Below are 20,785 nucleotides of genomic sequence, written 5' to 3' on the forward strand. Positions count from 1 at the left end.
GAAACTGAGGCATGGAGAGGGAAAATAACTTGCCAAGGTTCCAGAGTCAGTAGTAGCAGAGGCCAGATTTGAAGCTTGGCAGATGGCTCTCTATCCCTTTCTCGTGACCTCTTTCCTGTGCTGCCTGCCACAAACGATCAGATAGTAGTTCCCTTCTCAGTCATCAGGTGGATGTCTGCAAAGTCTGGGAAATGAAGATAAAGTTGAAATATCTTTAATCAACTCTGATTTCCTTGATAACCACCAGACATTAGCAAACTTTACAAACCATATGTGCTGAAAAAGCCAGGTGCCATGAGGAGGACTGGAAATGAAATTTTCTTTCCACTCTGATTTTCACTTTTTATTAGTGACGCCTCCCAAGTGGTTCAGCGGACGCCTATTAGTGTTTCTGGACATCTTGTACGATTTGCAGCCATCCTTAGAGAGGTCCGGGTGGTTGAACTCCACACTTGCCAGGTGTCCCTCTGCCCCTGTTGACATCCCTGCCTGAGCAAATCTAGAATGCTCAATAAGCTGCGGGAGTCTCCCCATTCACAGTCTCAACAACTTGTGATTTCTCCATTGTCAAATCCGTGCTGCCAGGAATCACCCCGCGGGAAGATGAGAACAGATTCTCCCCGGGCTTTTACATTTCCCCCATGCCTTTTTGGACATAGGTAAATTAGTGAGGTGGAAACAAGAAGAAATAGTTATAAACCTTTCAATAAAGCAGGTGTGTTCTCCGTACAAAGTGGATTAAAATGCTCTTTGGGGTTTAAAAATTGTATCTCAAAATGGCAACTTTTGTATTCTTTTGTCCTATGATTGACGGCTTTGGATCTCTTCATACTTAAATAAGTTATTTTATTAGTCCCAAGACTAAAATTAAATTTGTTTACTTGGGCTTATAAACAGAAAGCATTTAGACTAATAAATCCTGAAAAATATGTGATGATATATACATTTTTTTTTTCTTCTTCAGAATGAAGCACTAAACAAAAGTATTATTTGAGACTGGGAGCAAATAAATAGCAGACCATGTCTGAAAATTGTTCTCCTGGGGTCTAGCCCTTTTTCTAGTTTTCACAGCAAAGGTTATTTTACTTCCACGTTTGACCGTCTTACAAAAATGGATTTGGAAAAGAAGAGCCGTTCCTGCCCTCCGTATAGCAGCTGTGCTTACTGGTTTTATAATCTGTGATCCCAAATTGCACTTCTATTTTAATTTCAGCATGCCTAAAGCACAGGAGTCTTTTCAAATGTTCAGACATGACTATTTAAAATTAAAGAGAGAAGTTCAACCATTAAGTCTTCTCATCTTCTCTAAGATTTTCTTTCTGATGTGATGAAGCGAAATACTTTTTCATCTTGCCCATAATTTCTGTTTACACCATCATCTTGCTTATGCCAACTTTTAAATAGGCTGTAGATGCAAGAGCATATAAAAATCTGTAGTACACATTTTGTCGGGCTTGGCATTATTGTGAGGTCAGCAAGGATTCTAATGGAGTGCAGGGGATGAAACAACAAGAATCCAATCAATAGATGCAAAAGGCAAAGGAACTTGCATAAATTAGCACTCTAATAGGAACAGATAAATGCACCTTCCCTTTCATCTTTCAAGTGATACACATTATTGAAAGAGGTCTAACAGATACCATCCTGATTTTTTTTTAAATCTTTTTTTCAGGGTTGCAAAAACTAGAAAATGCGAGTAAAATGAGCGTTGAGGTGACTCTTCTGAACCGTTGAAATCAGATCAGTGTTTCAAATACAGTACGTAGAACTCAGAATGTTGTGTCCACGTGGATGACACTATCCAGTGTTGCTCGTAGAAATATAAACACTCAGAAAGATCTCCAGAGGAAGGTTTGTTCCAAGCCGGAGTTTGTCTTGGAGGAACTAGTCTCTGATCCTGACATTCAGGCCTTTTCAGTGAACTCTATGTTTACACCATGTCCACTCAGGAAATGGCAGGAAGGATTTGTCAGATGAAGGATGTCTGGGTGTCTAGGACCTGGGCAGTCACAGATCATCTGCCACTAGAGCACCATACAGTAATTTCATTATCTGTCACTGGCTCGGCTCAAGGAGTTCTTAGGGAATGACAGCAACGTGCTCTGTTCCCCATTATCCCGATTGTTTTCTGCTTTGGGGGGGGCGGATATGGTAGCTCTGGCACGAATGTCAGAGGGTAGCAAGTGTCTGATGCTACAGCTTCTAGTCTTAATATAATTAGCAATGCCCAAGAATTTTCTCTACCACTTCTTCCTGTGCCCTCCACCTCTTTGTTGACTGCTTCTATCTATGGGAAAGGAACTGGGAGTATAAAAGGCTGCCAAGTAACCTTCAGGGCCTTTGCTAAAAGGCAGAAATCTCAGCCATGGATCTGCTGTCTCACTGGGGCAGCCTTCAGTCCAGCCCAGCAACGTGATCATTTGTGTTGCTGGTTGATTTAATATGGGCCAATAGAAAATACCCTGGTGCTTTCATGATGGCACTTCTCTAAAGGAGCTCAATTATAGACGGTGAGAAACCTGCACCCTGGGGAAAATTTGGTTATCCTCTTTCATGATATTAGGGAATCCTCTGGTTTGAAGTAGGCACTTTTTAAGACAAAGTATGTGTGAAATCCACATTGTTATCATTGTTGTTATTATTTTTTACAGCACCTGGAGAAATTTTGTTCTTTGGGAAATCTTCTAGAAATTCTATCTTAGGGGAAATACCATTTGTATTGTTGGAAGAGAAAGAATTAACTTGTCAGTGTTGTTTTGATCTCAATCCAGAAAGCCAAAAAGAGTTAAAAAAAAAAAAGTCTGCTGAGTATCAGCATTTCGTATCTTTTTCTTTGCATATTTTAAAAATAGGTCTCTCCTTAGCTCTCTTCTATCATTGTTGTTAACTGTAATCAGTACTTTATGGTTATATTATATAGCTTTGTTTCATTAGGGCAATGAAAATGGTATTGAACAATAGCAGTATAATGCAGGGAAACAGTTTGTAATTCAGTTGGAAATTGCTAATGCAGTAGACAGTCGATAATACAATCAGCTCGACTTTCCTAGGAAAACATGAGCTAAATTTCCTCTATTTTTCTCTCAAATCTTCTCATCGGGCGGGAGTGAGGGAAATGCTCTGAACAACACTGGAAAGCTGGTTGCCCCTGAATAGAGAATTTCTTTATGCATTGGATTTTGAAGGACATCCACAGGTCCTGGGAGGAGCTATTTAAGACTCAGAATTCTCCCTGGAGATTTTTTTTTTAAGAGACTAGATAATTAATAGTCCTGAAAGGAAACAGCTGGATGAGATGGTGCTCAAAGTTCCTTTCACTAGTGTGTCTCTCTCTAGTCTTGATGCAGAAGTAGGGTTCTTGTGAAATTATTATCAAATATCGGGTCCCAAGGGAAGACCAGAGGCTGTCTCTTTACCAAGCCTATGTCATGCATGCTTTGTGTGCTGAAGAATTTATAATTACTGCAGGTTAAGACTAGTAAACATGAGTAGTGTCTAGGACTACAAAGGCAAGCAACTTGCTGTTTTTAAGGAGTGGTGAGTTAGGATTTTATCGCTCTAGACTCTAGTAACTTGGTTGTGGTTGTTCTTGAGTCAAACCAACTACAGAAAGTTGCATATGAGGGGAGTGCGTAGATTCAATGGCATACATAAATACTTAGCTGCAACTGTAATGCTGAGAGTTCCATTTTTAATCCAGTGAGTGCTTGAGGATGCTGGGTTGCATTTTACCATTAAGAGAAACAGGAGTGATATGTCTAATTTTGAGTTGCCCTATAAATTTTCCTAGTCATTAGAACCAACACAGTTTCCTCACATGTGATACGAATTTTTACATATCCTAATTGTCTAACAGAGAATAGCAGTATTTTGTGTTCCCATAGACTTCCACACATCTCTGACGTCTTTAGAGATATTAATTATATCTTGAAGCCACCACCCTGATTTTAAAAATAAACAAAACTAAATTTAATACTCTGCCGGGAAGTGCTGCTGGGCATAATAAGTAAGTTGATTCCTTCGGCTTTCATGCCAGAAACTCGTATTTAAACTAAAACAAAAGCCAAAAACACTTTCCAGAGTTCCTACTGTTCAGTTCATGTCCTCCAGTGGGTTAGAATGGCTTGTAACTTCTTAGGCTTCACAACCCTGTTGAGGTGCGTGTAAGCGTCAGACCCTGTCCCAGGCCTGTGGCAAACACAGCTCGAGCTCACTTGGCTGCCGGTAGGAGCAGAGCAGGAGAGGCGTCTCTGCAGCCCAGACACCGTCTCCTTTCCTCCAGCCCTCCATGCAGTGCCCGCCATAGGGCGGCCCCCCTCCCACCCCCGGCCCCAATAGGGGGTGTACTCTCGACCAGCCTTGTAGACTGTGTTTCTAGGCTGCCCACTTGGCCAGCGCATGACATATGTTACTTTCTCTAGTCACGTTCATAAAACCAGAGTCACCAGCACTTTCAGTGACCAAGACTCAGGCTTTTCAGTTAATGGCTGGATTCATGAAAACATCCTTGGGTAGATTTTGGCTGCTGTGAATCTTTTCTCAGCTACAGGGTGCCTGAGACAGAATCTGAGAGTGTACTAAAGGGAATATCCTGTTTGGTTACCCTTTTACTTCCCAGAGATAAGGTGAAAGGTATATTTTATATTTGTAATTTATTTAGGTATAGTTTATATTTAGAATGGAAAAAGATGTACATTCCTTTTAGAATACCAAATGGCTTATGATTTTAATTAAATAATTGGCACACACAGAGTAGGTACCCAGATGTTGAATTAAAACATCAATAGATGAAATTGCCCTATTTTGTAAATAAATTGATCAGTGCGATATAGTCCCATTTGTCTCTACACTGGATACAGATTGTGCTAAGTTCCAGGCTCATTTAATAGCTCCCATAGGTTTCGTTCATGCCTTTGTTGTTTTTTGACCCAGCTTATCAGCACTGAGTGGATAACTCAGTAGTAGCTCACATTCTCCCTCTCTTGAACAGCAATGAAATGTTAATGTGCACATGGACGAAACTTTGGGATCTGGGATTGTGCTACTAAGTGCTGGAGAAAGCCAGTTGTGACCCTGTCCTCTCAAGGCTCACAGTGCTGAGTTGCCACCCAGCATGGCAGGCCCATTATCATGCTCTTATTTCTTCATCTTTGTGTCTTGGCATTAACCATCCCTCTGAAATCTCACAACCTCTACAAGTGGCTCATTCAGAGCTTGTAGCAGGACCAAAAATTCTGAAAGTTCAAGAGGAGGGTCATGTGCGTTTGCTTTGAACTACAGTTCTTTTCCAGGGTAGACACTTTGAAAGTAGAGTTTGCTAAAATGGAAGGGGGAGGGGAAAAACAACTCTATTCTCTGTCATTGAGATAGACATGCATTTAAGTAGGTGGAGATATTATAGCACTTGAGAATCCCCTAAGTGCTTAGATTTATTTCTGAGAAATAAATGGTGAATTGTTTATTTCTTTCTCCCCCTTATGTTTCCTTGGGATAGAGCAATTAGTTTCTTATTTTTTATGATTACATTATTCTTGCATATATCTTCCTGTGGTCCAGGCTAGAAAAGTAAATAGAGGATCCAGCGGTATGAATGAATATCCTTTTAATGAGTGTAGGGAGGAAATAATAATACTAAGTAGTGCAAAACCATTTTTATGTGATGAACCAAAGTACCTTTGTTCCCAGCTCCCCAGTCTTGAGCCACAGGCCACCAGTAAATGTGTGCATAAAATGACAGTTTTATGTATTCCAGTGTTAACAAAGGTACCTCACGGTCTGTTTTGTCCCCAGAATGCACTTAATATGATTCTTGAAAGGCAGTGGCATATTCTGTTTTAATTTCCAGGGTCGAGGAAGGGTAAAATGGAGTATGTGACTTTTCTGTAACACCCTTCATTCTATCTTTGGGCGAAAGCCTTGCTGAAACAGTGAGATAACAGTTGCTGGGTGAGAATACAGTCATTTTCGTGGTGCTATGAGTTAATTTCAGGGGTGAAACTATCCTGACGTAGGAATATAATGTGCCTTCTCCCCTCAGACCAGCCACTTGCTTAGAACAGCAGATGCATAGTGAGTGTCCCCCCTGCTCCAGGGTATTGCGGGGTGCCGGCAGTGGCTTAACTCCACTCTCTTGCCTCCTTTACTCCCTTCCTTCCTGGCCATTGTTCCCTTATTGTTTTTCGATAATTCTTTATGTCTCTGAAGTCCCTGGCAGTGATGTAATTCAATAGCACCCACCCCCAAATCTACCATTAATTAACTTTTTAAAAAAATAAATTTAATTAATTAATTAATTTTTGGCTGTGTTGGGTCTTCGTTGCTGTGCGCGGGCTTCCTCTAGTGGCGGCGAGCAGGGTCCACTCTTCCTTGCGGTGCGCGGGCTACTCATTGCGGTGGCTTCTCCTGCTGTGGAGCATGGGCTCTAGGTGCGTGGGCTTCAGTTGTTGTGGCTCGTGGGCTCTAGAGTGCAGGCTCAGTAGTTGTGGCACACGAGCGCAGTAGTTGTGGCTCGCGGGCTCTAGAGTGCAGGCACAGTAGTTGTGGTGCATGGGCTTAGTTGTGGGATCTTCCTGGACCAGGGTTCAAACCTGTGTCCCCTGCATTGGCAGGCAGATCCCTAACCACTGCACCACCAGGGAAGCCCCATTAATTAACTTTTAAACTGCCTTTATTAGTCCGCTTAGGCTGCAGTGACAAAATACTATAGACTTGTTGGCTTAAACAACAGAAATCTATTTTCTCACAATTCTGGAGGATAGATGTCCCAGACCAAGGTCCAGCCATGTCAGTTTCTGGTAAGAGCTCTCTTTCTGGCCTGCAGAGGCACATGAAGGGAGAGTGGAGAAGGGGAGAGGGGCCACTGGTGTCTCTTCTTGAAGAACACCAATCCTGTTGGGTTGGGGCCCCACCCTTATGATCTCATTTAACCTTAATTTCCTCCATATCTATCTTCAAACACAATCACATTGGGGCTTCAACATATGAATTGGGGGTGACAAATTCAGTCCATAATACTGCCCAAATAAAAGAAGAAAATAAACCCCTAAAATAGAGAACCATAACATGACATGAACTTTGTAGCAGTTAGTAAACTTTTGACCTGACACTCTGCACTTCCTCCACTGGCAATGGCCCTTGTGAATGCACTCTGATGACAGTTGCAGGGGAGAGTTGAGAAGTCCCAGGAAAAAAGCCAAAGGAAGACTCTCAAATACCTGTTTGCCTTCCCACCTTCCAACAGTAGAGGGATGGGAGGGGAGATTTCTAACCCCCGGAAATGTCCAAGGACAAGGGATTGGTTCTAGTCTTTTTCTACAAAGATTTGAGCTACTCTTTGGTAGCTTTGAGGTGACGAGGAAGTTGCTTTCCTCTCGTGATCCTGGCCTGAGCAACAAAAGCCGGATATCCTGACAGGAGAGGCACAGTCTGTATCCCTACGACTCCTGTGAACTGGGGCAAACCCCGGGCATACCCCAGCCTGGTCTAGTCCTAACCTGAGCAGAAGGGAGCCTCAGACCAGAAGATTCTCAGCACTGCCAGCTTGCGGTTGCTGGGACACAGCTCACAGCACAACAGTGGTTGGCAGAGGCTGAAAGGGAGCCTTGGGTGTTCCTTCCAATGTGATAGGCGCTTGCAGGATTTTGTGAAGCAGTCTGATGAACCCTCTCAAATAGAGGCACCTAATGCCATTCAGCTGTGTAATTGGGATGGAAATGGGCCAATGAAAGGCGGCAGTTTGGGCTTAACCTTTGGGGAGTCTTGTTCCAGGAGACTGTATGTGGGGGGAAGAAAGAAGCATTACAAATAATAAGCTTCTCCGCCTGATTTGTAATGAATTGGTAATAAATGGCCTAGCGCTCTCCGGAAGTCTGACGATTACAGAGCAGTTCCAGCTAAGTGCACGGGACCACATCTTATTTTGATCAGCTGTAGCATAGCAAAGACATGTAATTATCATAATCTAACAATTAGCCTGGCATCACTTTCCAGTGTTTAATTACCCCGATAAATGGTAATTGAATAGAGGACTTAATGACAAGAGAGAAACTTTCATTCTGCGTTAGGTGCTTAAGTCGTCTACTTGGCTAGGCATGATTTTCTAGCATTGCTTGAACAATAGGCCTGATTATCATTTTCCTTTCTGCCGTTGGCCATTATTTTGTTTCCTGATCTTGACCTTTGTTTGTCATATTATTTAGCTGTTCTCAAAACTTGATACTGGGACCCAGGACACAGAAGGAGATTATTGGGCACTTTACGAAGTTTTTTCTGTTTTCAAACATTGCTTCTAATATCCATCAGCTACAATTTACTTTCTGGGACGTCTCTCAAGTCACCACTTCGTGCAGACACTGTGCTGAGCGTTGGGTATGCAGAGATGAGTGAACACCAGCACCACCTTCAAGGAGCTCTCAGTGTAAAGAACGGAGGTCTCCATAAAAATACCAGAATAATCATAGTTCCAGTGATCTTCTCTCAGTGCAGTCCCAGGTTTTTTCTGCATCTATGCATTTACCTTGAATGAATTCAATATTTTCTATGGCTCTACCCACCACCTAATTTCTAATGACTCTAGATCAATTCTCTCTCACCTTAGCCTCATGCCTGGTTCCAGATTTGTATCCAACTGCTCACAAGGTCCTAACCATACCAAATAAAAATAACTACTTCTCACGTGCCAATTTGCATAGAAACAGCAACAGTTTCTGCTTTGCATCCTAAAGCTTTGTATAAAACACTATTACCATTATTGTGCCCTAGCGTTGCAAGATATTTGCTTACCCTGGTCCTATGAAGATCAAACATAAAAGAAAGCCATAAAACATTTGTTTCCTTTCTTCCAGCTTGTTTTTTGTTTGTTTAACAATAAACTAATAGACAGTAGTTCCGTGCCATGTAGATCTCGAACACCCACCCGGTTTTTGAAAAGTTGGGGCCAAATTTCAGACTTAGATGGTAATGATTCCAATAGGTTATCATCAAGCCATAATACAAATATTTAATTTACTGCTTGTACAGCAGTACGTAAGAACTACGAAATCATTATTTGAGGTGGTTAATAGGAAGGACATTTACTATATCTCTTTGGTTATTGTTCTTAATTTTGAAACTAGGAATAACCTGAAATTCTGCTGGGTAACTCCATCCTCGTAGGATACAAAAGGACTACACGTATGTAAGCAGTTTGGCAGGTGGCTTATTTGTTTGATTGACTCCCCACCTCCTGCATCCTCAGAACAGAATCAGTTTGTTGAATCCTGTTCTCCTAGGACAGGGACTGGATAACCAGGTCAGTGATTTCCCGCATCTGCCTTTGGATCTGTGTGTGTGTTTCAGCTGCTCTGTTCCGTGTGCTTGACATGATGTAAAACTCTGGATAACTTAGGGCATGAAGGGCAGCTTCGTCAGGAAGCGCCTGGCCAGCAGGAGTCAAGAAGGAGCCTGTTCTGCCTTGTGGAAGTGACCTCTGTGAAGCCATACACTGATTGCCAGACAATAATTCTTTATTTTATTTTAATCCCTTTTTGAAGACCATTTGCAGTGGTCTGCGATGTGTCGGGTGTGTGGAACTCTGCCTGCTTAATTCTTTGGCTGATTTAGCCTGTTGACGTTGACACATTCTTACTCCAAGCCCGAGGCCTCTTTGGGGGCTTAGAAGCAATTAGACTGTCACCCAGAGCTCCGGGTCCCTTCCTGAAGGAAAGTCTTGTTTAGGCTCCGCCAATTTAATGCTTTGTTTCCTTTGGAGCTCCTCAGTCAGGCTAATAAAACAAACTCCAAATGAGTTAAAACACTGGAGGAGAGAACATTTTGTGGGCCCTGTATTTGAAACAGGTACTCCTCCTGGGAGATATCAATTTTAAAAAGTCATTCAGCCTGATGTGACTTGAACTAGAAAAGCAATAACACAAGGTATTTGAGATTTCTATCCATCTATCTGAGATGAGTAATTAATGTTAATGGAGGAATTTTTAAACCACTTGCTTTTAAAGCACACGCGCACACACACACACACACACACAGAAAAAAAGGGACAGGTTAGTATACTAGACCCCTAATAAATTCTAAATATCTGGCTAAGTAAATTACATCCTATTCTCATCACCAACAGTTATTAAATTGAAGACAAAGCTCTCATGCTGCACAATTTGTGATTACTACAACATTTATTTCCTTTCTTCCAACTTGCATGTGTAAGAACTTTATTCTAATTTTCATTAATGGATAAGCAGAGCACCAACTCTGGGTTCTAAATGTTTTGTCAGTATCATGTGCTTTGTTGAATGAAAGTGTGTGTTGTAGCCTACAGCCTTTCAACTGCAAAAGAATATGTAGGAGATATCTTTGAAGTTCATCCTTGAGTAGGTTTTTTTTTACACTTGTAAATCTTCACTTTTATGGGAATTTTAGTCATTCTTGGTATGTTCTAGAGCCTGGAAGAGCTGGATTGGGCTGCCTGAAATGGTGGGTTTTGGTCACCATGTACTACACCTCATTCAGCCTTAACAACTGGCCTGGTAACAGTGAAACTGTCTATGACTCTGACTGTCTCAGAACTGGAAACAGAGGTCAATGACCAATATATTTGAAAGGTTGGCATATTTCAGCCTGTGAGAGAGAGGGAACATTTAAAATCAGCAAAACAAGTCTTTCTTCATCCCCCACCAATGCTAATATGACTTATCTACCCCAAGTTTGATTTTTGCTGTTTGTATTTCTCGCTTTAACCTCTGCTGGAAAAAAAAAAAAAAAAAGAGCATCGTCAGATTTAGGATCTGAAAGCCATAAGGCTTGCATTCTGTGCTGAAAGGAATAACAGAAGGAGACAAGAAGAGACGTGTTATGCAACGCAACAGAGACTGCCGTCCTGCCCATCTCCTCCCAAAACGTATTTATAAAACAAATCCTGTGTCTGTTGCTGGGCCCATTAGGCCCTTCAGGACAAATGAGAAATTCCTCTGGTTAAAAAGACATCTTATTCTGAAATTAGCCTTTAAATCTATAATAGAATTGAAAGACTGTGCTGTCAAGACATATTCACTTTAGATTTAGTTTAAAATTTGGGAGGAACCCTGAGCTGATAAATTTGCTTAATCTTTGACCATAAATCATCCTTCTGTTACATTTCAATTTCAGAATGTAGTATAATAAGTTGCCTTGTAATTAAAGACGTGACAGTGTAGTTCTGTTCAGATAGGAATATTAAAACAATCACCTCCTTGACAGATTAAAATACATTTAAAATGTAATAATCAACTCTCCAGTTCATGAGAAATAGCATTTTCATCACTGAGTCCTTTAAAACATTACATGAAAAGGGGATAAAAGTGCCTCACAGCTTCCTAACCTCTAATAAGCACTGTCTCCTTTCAGTAACGCTGTTTCTCTATTTATGGAGTAAAGAAACTTCACTCAGGAGCTGCTTGATAAAATACCTCAGTACGTATTTCCCTGGAAGCAGGCTCTCTGCTGTGCCAGCAACATATGCTGAAGGCCAATTTAGAACGTTTTAAATATGCACCGTACCCTTCCTTTTCCAGCTACTAAAATGAAATGTATTTTGGCTTTAGCAAATGAGGGATGGAATGAGAGGAGGAACACTGCAGGGGAAAGTGGCTAAAGATGAACTCAGAGAAGGATGATGATGATGGCGCTGCTTCTCTGCAGCCTGAGCCCAGGGCACTGCCTGTGTGTCCTGTGAGCTCGGCCTCCCAGCTGTCAGTCTCCACACCACGAGAGCATATGGTGATAGAGGAGGAAGTAAGGTCAATGACGTGAAAAACTATACATTGAGAAAGAAAGCTAGGTGATGTCTCCTTGCCAAAGCAAAGAGGAACCGAGATCAGAGTAGAGAACTTCCACTTGAGGTCAAGGACTGGAGTGTTCAAGTACTAGATGTCCCCAGTGGAGCGACCCAAGTTTGAAAATAGACTAGTTAGTTAGGAGCGCAGAGTCCTACGGATCAGGTTAACTATGGTCATGAAACAATGTTTTGGTCCCTGGCTCAGTAGAAACTTGGGGGCACATTGTTGATAACTAAATGCAAAGACGGCCTGTCGACTCTTTTTTTTTTTTTTTTATAAATTTATTTATTTATTTTTGGCTGCGTTGGGTCTTCGTTGCTGCCCACGGGCTTTCTCTAGTTGCGGCGAGCGGGGGCTACTCTTTGTTGCGGTGCCTGGGCTTCTCAGTGCGGTGGCTTCTCTTGTGGAGCATGGGCTCTAGGCGCACGGGCTTCAGTGGTTGCGGCACGCGGCCTCAGTAGTTGTGGCTCACGGGCTCAGTAGTTGTGGTGCGTGGGCTCAGTAGTTGTGGTGCGTGGGCTCAGTAGTTGTGGTACGCAGGCTCAGTAGTTGTGGCGCACGGGCTTAGTTGCTCCGCGGCATGTGGGATCTTCCCCAACCAGGGCTCAAACCCATGTCCCCTGCATTGGCAGGTGAACTCTTAACCACTGCGCCACCAGGGAAGTCCCAGACAGCCTGTCAACTCTTACTTCACCTCTGTCGTCTTGATTTCACTTGAATTCCAATACTCAATCCATGATTCACTTTCTCCAGACAGGTTATATAAGGAGAGAGATATTAATAGTAGTTTAAATTTATAATAAAAACTGTATTTAGCTGTGGAATGTCATCAGGTAAACACTGAAGACAAACAAAGACAAAAACACATGTCTGCATAGAGACTTTGTAGCTCAAATCCCACCTTTAGTTGTTGTTGTTTGCTATCGGTAGCCCCAAACTGTATTTTTTATCCAACCCTTCAGGCAGCCTCTGGGTCATCAAAACAATCATAAAGTGCATAATTCATTTTTAGTAGTTGAATTGATTACAAAGAATTAGTTGCCGTACTGAATTTTATTCTTCTTAATTAAAATGATCCTTTCACAATATATATGACATTCTCAACCAGCCTACTGCCACATTTTGATAAATGTACACAATGTGTTCTTGTCATCCTGTTATATGGAACACTGACCTGAGTAGCCACGCAACCCAGTGGAGGACAAGGGCCATCACTGTATGCATATGAGATGTTTCCTGGCACTTGGGACTTGTATTGTGAGAACACGGGCAGAGAGGTAATCATTTTACTCAAACGCAGTCACTTTTCTAAGTGTGGCAACCATGCCTGCTTTTACGTTGTAAACCACTGTGATAATTTAGTAGAGATTGTATTGTAATTATTGTTGGCGTGTTGGTATGCAGCCAGAAATTCCTACAGTTCATAATATGCAATGGTTTCAGAGAGGTAGAGAACCACAGATACAATAGATGGAATTAAAGTTTAGGAGTAAAGAGGAGACATTTACAAGAAAATTTCCCAGAAATTTACAAATGTGTCAAAGCAGGGGCGGGCTACCCATGAAATCTGTAAATATTGGCATGTGGAATCATTCTTCCTAGAGGTGAATTTGCTCATTTAATATGAACTAAAGCTCGTGAAAGTTTCCTGATGGGGAAAAAAAAAAAAAAAAAGTTCTCTTCTTGTGGATGGCTACAGAGCCTAAAAGCACTTTATCCTGTGAAAGGTTGGAATGATGTGCTTGAGTCAGGAGCTAACCCTGTGATCTGAGGCTTATTCAGATTTTGATGCACCCTTCCGCTTTCAGTGCAGGAGTTTAGGCTCAACCTAGTGAGGAAGAGAGAAGGGCCAGGACCCCTTGCAGCAGACTTTCCTAGAAGATCAGTGTAAACAGGATGAGGGGAATTACAGTCAGTAAAGCTTTGGGCCATTATGGTTAGGAGGAAAGTATATATGCTTCAGAAGCCATCAGACTGGGGTTGAAATCCTAACTCTGCTACTTATTTCCTGTGGAAAAAAATTGAACTAAGTGGATAACAACTTCTCTGAATGTCATTTTCTCATTGGTATAATGAAACTAATTATAACTACCCAATAAGGATTTCATGTGACAACAGATGTAAAGCCATAAAATAGCAGATCCTGGACATGGCAAATATTTGTTGCATCAGTGAATGTAGGAGAGAACTGAAACCCCATCAAGAATGAGAATCATCCCTCTGGCCAAATACAGAGTGGACCTAAGAACTTGACTTTAGCAATTAAGTCTCAGTTCTGAGGTCAGACTGCTTGGGTTTGAATTCTGCCTCCATCTTTTATTATTCCTGTCACACTGGGCACGTTGCTTGACTTCTTAATCTCAGTTTCCTCATCTCTAACTGGGTATACTAATAGTGTTTATTCTGTGGCGTTGTGATGGAGATTAAATTGAGATAATGAATGTAACGTAATAACCACTCAATAATATTAGCCATACATATGTGCTTCTTCACAGTAAGGCCAGAAAAGAATGATTCATTGTGACTTTGTAGTCAAAGAGCATAATTTGGAATAGTCTTAGACTATCTAACGCTCAACCTTTCTTTGGATTGTACTTAGCTACATTATACAGATGCCTTTTATGAGTTCCAATTGGTCACTGTTTTTATGTTCACATTGTCCATTCTTTGAAATTTACATTAGTAAAATAATTTATGCAAGTTGAATATCTGAAACAGAAGTGTAAGTTGATTCTATGGTAAATCATAATCATGTCTTTGTCATGTGCATAGAAGGGTATAAGCGTTAAGGGCTGGGACAATCTCATGTTTAAAATTGGCTCCACAGTGATTCACTTAACACCCCACACAAAGTAGATTGTCACCAGAAAAGGATAACTGGTCAACCCAATGTAAAATGGGTCTTCAGTCTCATGGTTTGCTTTATTAAAATTATAGCAGAATTAACAGGGATAAAAGTTTAGAAGAAGCGTAGCTAAACTTGAGGCACCAAAAAACTATGACAATTTGTAGAATAAAGCAATAACCGAATGGGTCCAGACAGTGGCAGTTTTCTTAGTTTTCACTTTTAAGCAGTGTCCAGTGCCAGTAGAAGCTAAGATGAGTGACACTTAGGGAAAGGAAAAACTTCCCCCTTGCATGTCTTTAAAATCTATAATAATAATATAATAATATAAAGTGCATCTGGGCATTGCCTTCTGCTGCAGTTCTTGTCTGGCTCTCAGCCAGAACTGTCAGCCTACTCTGAGGGCTGACGATTCACAGCCCAGCACCCTTTTATCTGAACGTTGCAGTGTCTTTTCTTTGTACTTTGGCAGTGATGTTACCTTGATGTTCAAAAATCTTTTAAAAGCAACACAGGCTTTCCTTGTATCTTGACAAATCGTCGTCTGCCAGTAATGAAGAAAAAGAAAACCTGGTTTCGTCATCACTGTAAATATAAAGAAATAAATACTTCTGAGGGTTTTCTTGTTTTTAAAAATGGTTATGTATTTTGAGATCCTCTAACTGAGAAGTGATCTGATCATCTTTCCTTATTTCTCTTGCATAAATCAACATGCTGCTTTTCAAAAGCACAGAGCAAGTGGCGTTTCTGGGGATCATTTGATATTTGAGGACAGAATTTAGGATTTTTATATGATTTCCTTTCTTCTGGGATTTTTAATAAAGGGAAACTTGGGGATTATTTTTATTTCTGTTGTATGCTCTTACTGTCATTGTTTAAAAAGTAATACTTTGTTACTTACCCATTTTAATATATCCTGTTAATAGTAACAGTGCTTTATATTCATATGTGCTTTTCATACATTTCCTCATCTGAGGCTTGATGCAGCCGTGTGAGGTCAGCAAGGAAGATTCTCACTATTATTCTACTTAACATGTGAGGAAACTGAGGCTCAGGATGGCTTATGACTCTCCTACTCAACCAGCAGCAGATCTAGTTCTACTCACTCAAAATAAGTAGCTCTTCCACTTTTACCACGGTGTATTTCAGAAGGGACTCTCGACTTTGTCAATGAATATTTAGCATCCAGAGCAAAGGTAGTATTCACAACAACCTGTCAGAGGTCCTTGTTATGTTTGGGAGACACTGGGAAACTAGAAGATGTGAAGAGGGTCAAAATACTAGTATGATGAGGAGTCTGGAAACTATACCAGAAATAACCAAAGGAATCGGGATTTTCAAGTCTGGAGAAAGGAAGATACAGAGAGATACAGCTGACATCTCCGAATGTTTTATGTACTACCTGGTGGAAGAGGAATTAGATTTGCTCTTTGTAATTTCAGGCAGCAGAAGTAGGATCACTGGATGGAAATTACACAGAAGTAGATTTATGTTCAATATAAGAAGAAACTTGCTAACATTTAGAGATGTCTAAAGATAGAATAGACTAGCTCACCGTCACTGGGAAGTGTTCTCCCTGAGACTGTCTGACTTGAAGATTTTATGACTTTATGGGCATTGTATTTCAGCAGTGACATAGTTTTGTGATGACCCTCCGAAGGGCTCAGAGAAGAATTTCCTCACCAGCTAAAAACAAAAGTGTTTTGTAGGCTTTTCCACTCTGATTTTGGAAAGTTGTGCACATAACAATTCCTGTTTCACACACCACTGGGTCCTGGGAAAAACTGTTCAGTTGATGGGGAAAGGCACATTAGTTAAAACAAATAAGCAAAACTTCTTCAAGATAAGAATTGAAGCAGACACTGTGATGTGGGCAGTGGTGTGTTTGTGTGCACACATTTTAACTCTTTCAGGATGAAGTGGCCATGGTTTTGCTGTTTTCATCTGACTTCTTACTTTCTCTACTCCTCAGTCCAGCCCTAGAACACAACCTATGAAAGTAAAGAAATGGGCAGAAAAGTCATTCGACCTAGATGGTTTCAATTTAATAGGGAAAGGGCGAGGGCATCAAAACAGAGATTGGCTAAAACGAGTTTGTGACAAAAGCAGATTTACTAAGGGAAACACCTAACTAGGATCCTAAGTCTTGGTTCCAGGTCTAGCTCAGTGGCTCATTGCTTCATCATTATGCCTTCGGGTTTTCTTTTCCTCTAAAGTGGAAGTGTTGTTCCAGGAATTTTCTTTTCAACTTTTAAATTTTATGATTCTAATTCTCTCAGTTTTATCACTCTAATTGTCCACAGTTGCATAGGAAATTAAGAATGGTCTCAGTTATAACAAATACAACTCATTTATTCTTTAAATTTCTTACTCATTTATTCAAAAACATTTATTAAATGAAACACTATTTTAGAAATATGAAAACTCTGATTTTAACAATGAAAGGAAAACAGCAAATCAGTACCTTTAATACTTAAAATGAAAGTGAAGCACTCCATTGGTAGGGTACTTTGAAACAACGGTAATAGAATTCCTCTGAAAATGGCATGCTGTTATTTAGATTTAGAACAGCAACAGTTCAAACCATGCCTCAAATCATATGGCACCAAATAAAAACTTACTATAATAAATCTTTAGCCTGAGCGTTATTAATGGGTTCAACCACTGATTCCAAGCAGGAAGCCTTTACTCTATGAATAATCCTATCTTTTTCTTCTTCCAACAGATTCCAGAGGGGTGACTACCACATTGACGTCTGTATCAATGACTACCTGGATGTGTTCTGCCCTCACTATGAGGACTCAGTCCCGGAAGATAAGACTGAGCGTTATGTCCTCTACATGGTGAACTTTGATGGCTACAGTGCCTGCGACCATACTTCCAAAGGGTTCAAGAGATGGGAATGTAACCGGCCTCACTCTCCAAATGGACCACTGAAGTTCTCTGAAAAATTCCAGCTCTTCACACCCTTTTCCCTAGGATTTGAATTCAGACCAGGCCGGGAATATTTCTACATCTGTGAGTATACAGAGATTTATCATGTTGTAGGGCAGCTGCAAGAACCCAGACTGATTTTTTAGCCGTGTTTCAGAGAACTGCAGAGAGCTGCACTCTGCATTATAGATGTCTCCTTGTACATGCATACATCAGGATCCCTAGATACGTTAGCTGGGAATTGAGAGCACAAATTAGATTAAACACACAGCGCCTCTCCCCCTATGAAATTGCGTGTCAGCCTGTTCAGTGAACCACTGCTGACTTGTATTTCTTTTAAATGAAAATGGCTAGGACTTCTCCAAAGCTCAGGAAAAGAAAAAGAGATTCCTGAAAAAAGAATTAAAGGAAATAATTAAATTTACATAGCTTGGAGTCATTGGATTTCTCATTCAGGTGTCAGCAATATCCTTTCAATCATCCACATTTTCAGTTGGAGAAAGCCAAAACTCCTGCAAATGTCAGCAAGCTGATGATAAATACTCTCTTTGCACCAAGGAGAAAAGACAATTATTAAGAGCAGCTGTGTCTTTAAACAGGAAAGAGCGTGAAGAAGTATCTTGGTTTTTTCTCCATCTTACACACCATCACTTCTTCAGGCATCATACTGGTCATGTATTCTAGGTAAATGCTTCTCAAACTTCACTGTGCACAGGTCACCTGGGGATCTTGTTATAATGCAGATTCTGATTCAGGGGGCCTGGGGTGGGGCCCGAGACGTGGTATTTGGAAAGCTCCCCGGTGATGCCACTGCTGCTGGTCTATGGACCACATAGCAGGGTTATAGGAAATACCTAATTTAGGCAGCTTGCTGTGTATCTGGACTTGCCTTTAACTAGTATCAGATATTTAAGCTATCTGGCCTTTCCCACGTGTTTTGACTGTCAGCTGAAGGAGTTAAATGTTAAAAGTACTTTGTTCAGAAGTACATTTACTGACCAGCTTATCATGGCTCAGAAATTTGGGGGATGCAAGATGAAAAGACACTCCCTGTCCTCAAGGAGTGACTGTCTAGTGGGGAGCAGACATTTAAGTAGGCAGTGAAAGTGGAAATAGACAGTTGCTGAATGCGGATGAGTGCAGGGAGCCGTGGGAACGTAGGGGAGGTTGGACCTCACCTGCTTGGAAGAATCAGGAAGTGCAGAGCCAGGCGGGGCCTCCCAGTGTGCTGAGCTGCTTGTCACCTCCGCCTGCCAGGCAAACGAGATAAAGAACGTTCCTGGTTTTCTGATTCATTTCTTCAATCCCAGTGTCCTCCCCCACCTCTCCTCACCCACATGTTTTAAGTCTACAAGGATTTCTAGCTCCTCTTCTTCTCCAGAAAACAGAGTTTTCTAATAAGCCGGATTTCCCCATCACAAGGGCACTCTCACTTATTGGAATTGAATTTAAGAAGGAAATTGAACAGCACCAGTTTTATTATTTCAGTACATATTTCAGTCGTTAGTCATGAAGAAACATGTAAAAGTCTCGATAGTATCTCACGTTCGATCCATAAAATAAGAAAAGGAATATTGAGTCCCGTGGATGGAGGAAACACTAGCATACAGTGAATTCACATATTCTCAGGCAGCAGGCTCTTGCCTTTTGCTGATTTTTTACTTTGTGAAAGAATCTCATTCAGCAAAGGAGAAAAAGGAAAAAGGAAGACTTCAGCTGTGGGACAGAGACTCATTAACTGCCTAACTCTAAAATATCATACTGATGTAAGAGGAAATTATTACCAGTTTCAAAACTTTCACATGGTTTCTCAGATTAACAAACAGCAACAAAAGCCAAAAGCAAAAATGAATAGAGGGCACGAAGATGGGAAACATACTCACTAGCTAACTAGCTGATTGCATGATTATTAGAAATTATAGAATCCATTGAGGTTCATAAGCAAGATGTTATTATTCAAATACACCCATAGTGCTTATGACTGGTTTTTCCTCATTTGTGGTTAAATTCAATATTTCACTAAAAATCATTATGTGTCTTCTATAACATTCATTTAACGGAGTCATTTAACTGTCAAGGGCTCCTGTCAAAGTAATTGTTCAAAATGCTTCAAAATATCAAGAGCTTTTTGCTGTTCAGCTGAGTTTAACCTGAATTACTTCTTTTAATGAAAGGTAAAATAGCACAAAATTAGCAGCAAAAAGACGTTCATTTACAAGAAGCGCAGTGGCCTGGTCATCAGTTAAATTGAATTTTCAACCATGTTTTAGAACCATAAGAGCATCCTTCCCTGTCTTTTTAGTAGGGAAAGGGTTTCCTCTCTTCCTTTCACTGCTGAGAGTGGACGTCTTACAGACGTTTCATATACTGTGGTCGTCTTACAGACGTTTCATATACTGTGGTCATAATTAAACTAAAGGATTCTTAGGGGAGAATTGGCCGTCAGTTGAATTTTCCTCTTTCCTAATGTGCGTGGAATGAACAAGATGATTGGGAAATGGCTCTTTTCCCACTTATTACATTACATGGAGCCCTACTGCTGATCTCAGGAGCCAGCCTGACTGCCCACTTGTCAGTTTTACAAAACATCCTTACTAGGCCAGGGGTAGATTTCAGCTCCTCAAGGCCTTAAAATCTCTTCCAAGTTTTCCAAGAGAAAAATGAAAGCTATAGCCTTTTGACGGTCCTGCTTCAAGGTGCCGGAGGAAGGCTTAAGCTCAGGGGTGACTGCAGAGGACCGAAAGTCAGATACAAGCTTGAACTGGGGGGGAAGAGAAGAGGAATAGTTCATAACGGGAAGTCCACCTCATCACTTAGACTCAGGACACAGATCGGAGCGTTCTCATCAAGTTCTGCTTTATCTTCAACAAGCTTTATTTCCTTCTTAATTTCTCCAAGTTATACAAAATTAAGAAAATACAGTAGTTGGAAATACCTCATGAAGTTTCCTGTTTACATTAAAAATAAAATACCATTCACAATTCTAGATCCTTTATTTGTCCCAAGAACGACTCTATGCCATGTCTTCCTTTCCCTGGGAACAGGCAGTGTACTAAGTTGTTGGAATCGCCGATTATCGGTCAGGCAGACTGAGCCCATCCTCTCAATCTGACAGATACTGTTTTTAATCTACAGGAGTTATTTTGGTAAGAGATTGGCATACTAAAATAACTAGAGAAGGTCGGTGGTTTTTCTGCCAGTG

At 40.9% G+C, this 20,785-nt stretch overlaps 1 protein-coding gene across 8 annotated transcripts in view; it reads left to right on the forward strand.

The window, feature by feature from the left end:
• Nucleotides 1-20,785, forward strand: part of EFNA5 (ephrin A5) — a 277,419-nt gene that overhangs the window by 212,571 nt on the left and 44,063 nt on the right. For all 8 annotated transcript variants that reach the window (XM_082458272.1, XM_082458270.1, XM_082458271.1 and 5 more), the window contains one exon: nucleotides 17,375-17,667. In XM_082458272.1, the coding sequence (XP_082314398.1) occupies nucleotides 17,375-17,667 (293 nt within the window). Of the gene's footprint in view, nucleotides 1-17,374; nucleotides 17,668-20,785 lie in introns of those variants that run through there.

Source organism: Balaenoptera physalus, assembly GCF_965194825.1.
Source record: "Balaenoptera physalus genome assembly, chromosome: 3".
NCBI classification, from domain to species: domain Eukaryota; kingdom Metazoa; phylum Chordata; class Mammalia; order Artiodactyla; family Balaenopteridae; genus Balaenoptera; species Balaenoptera physalus.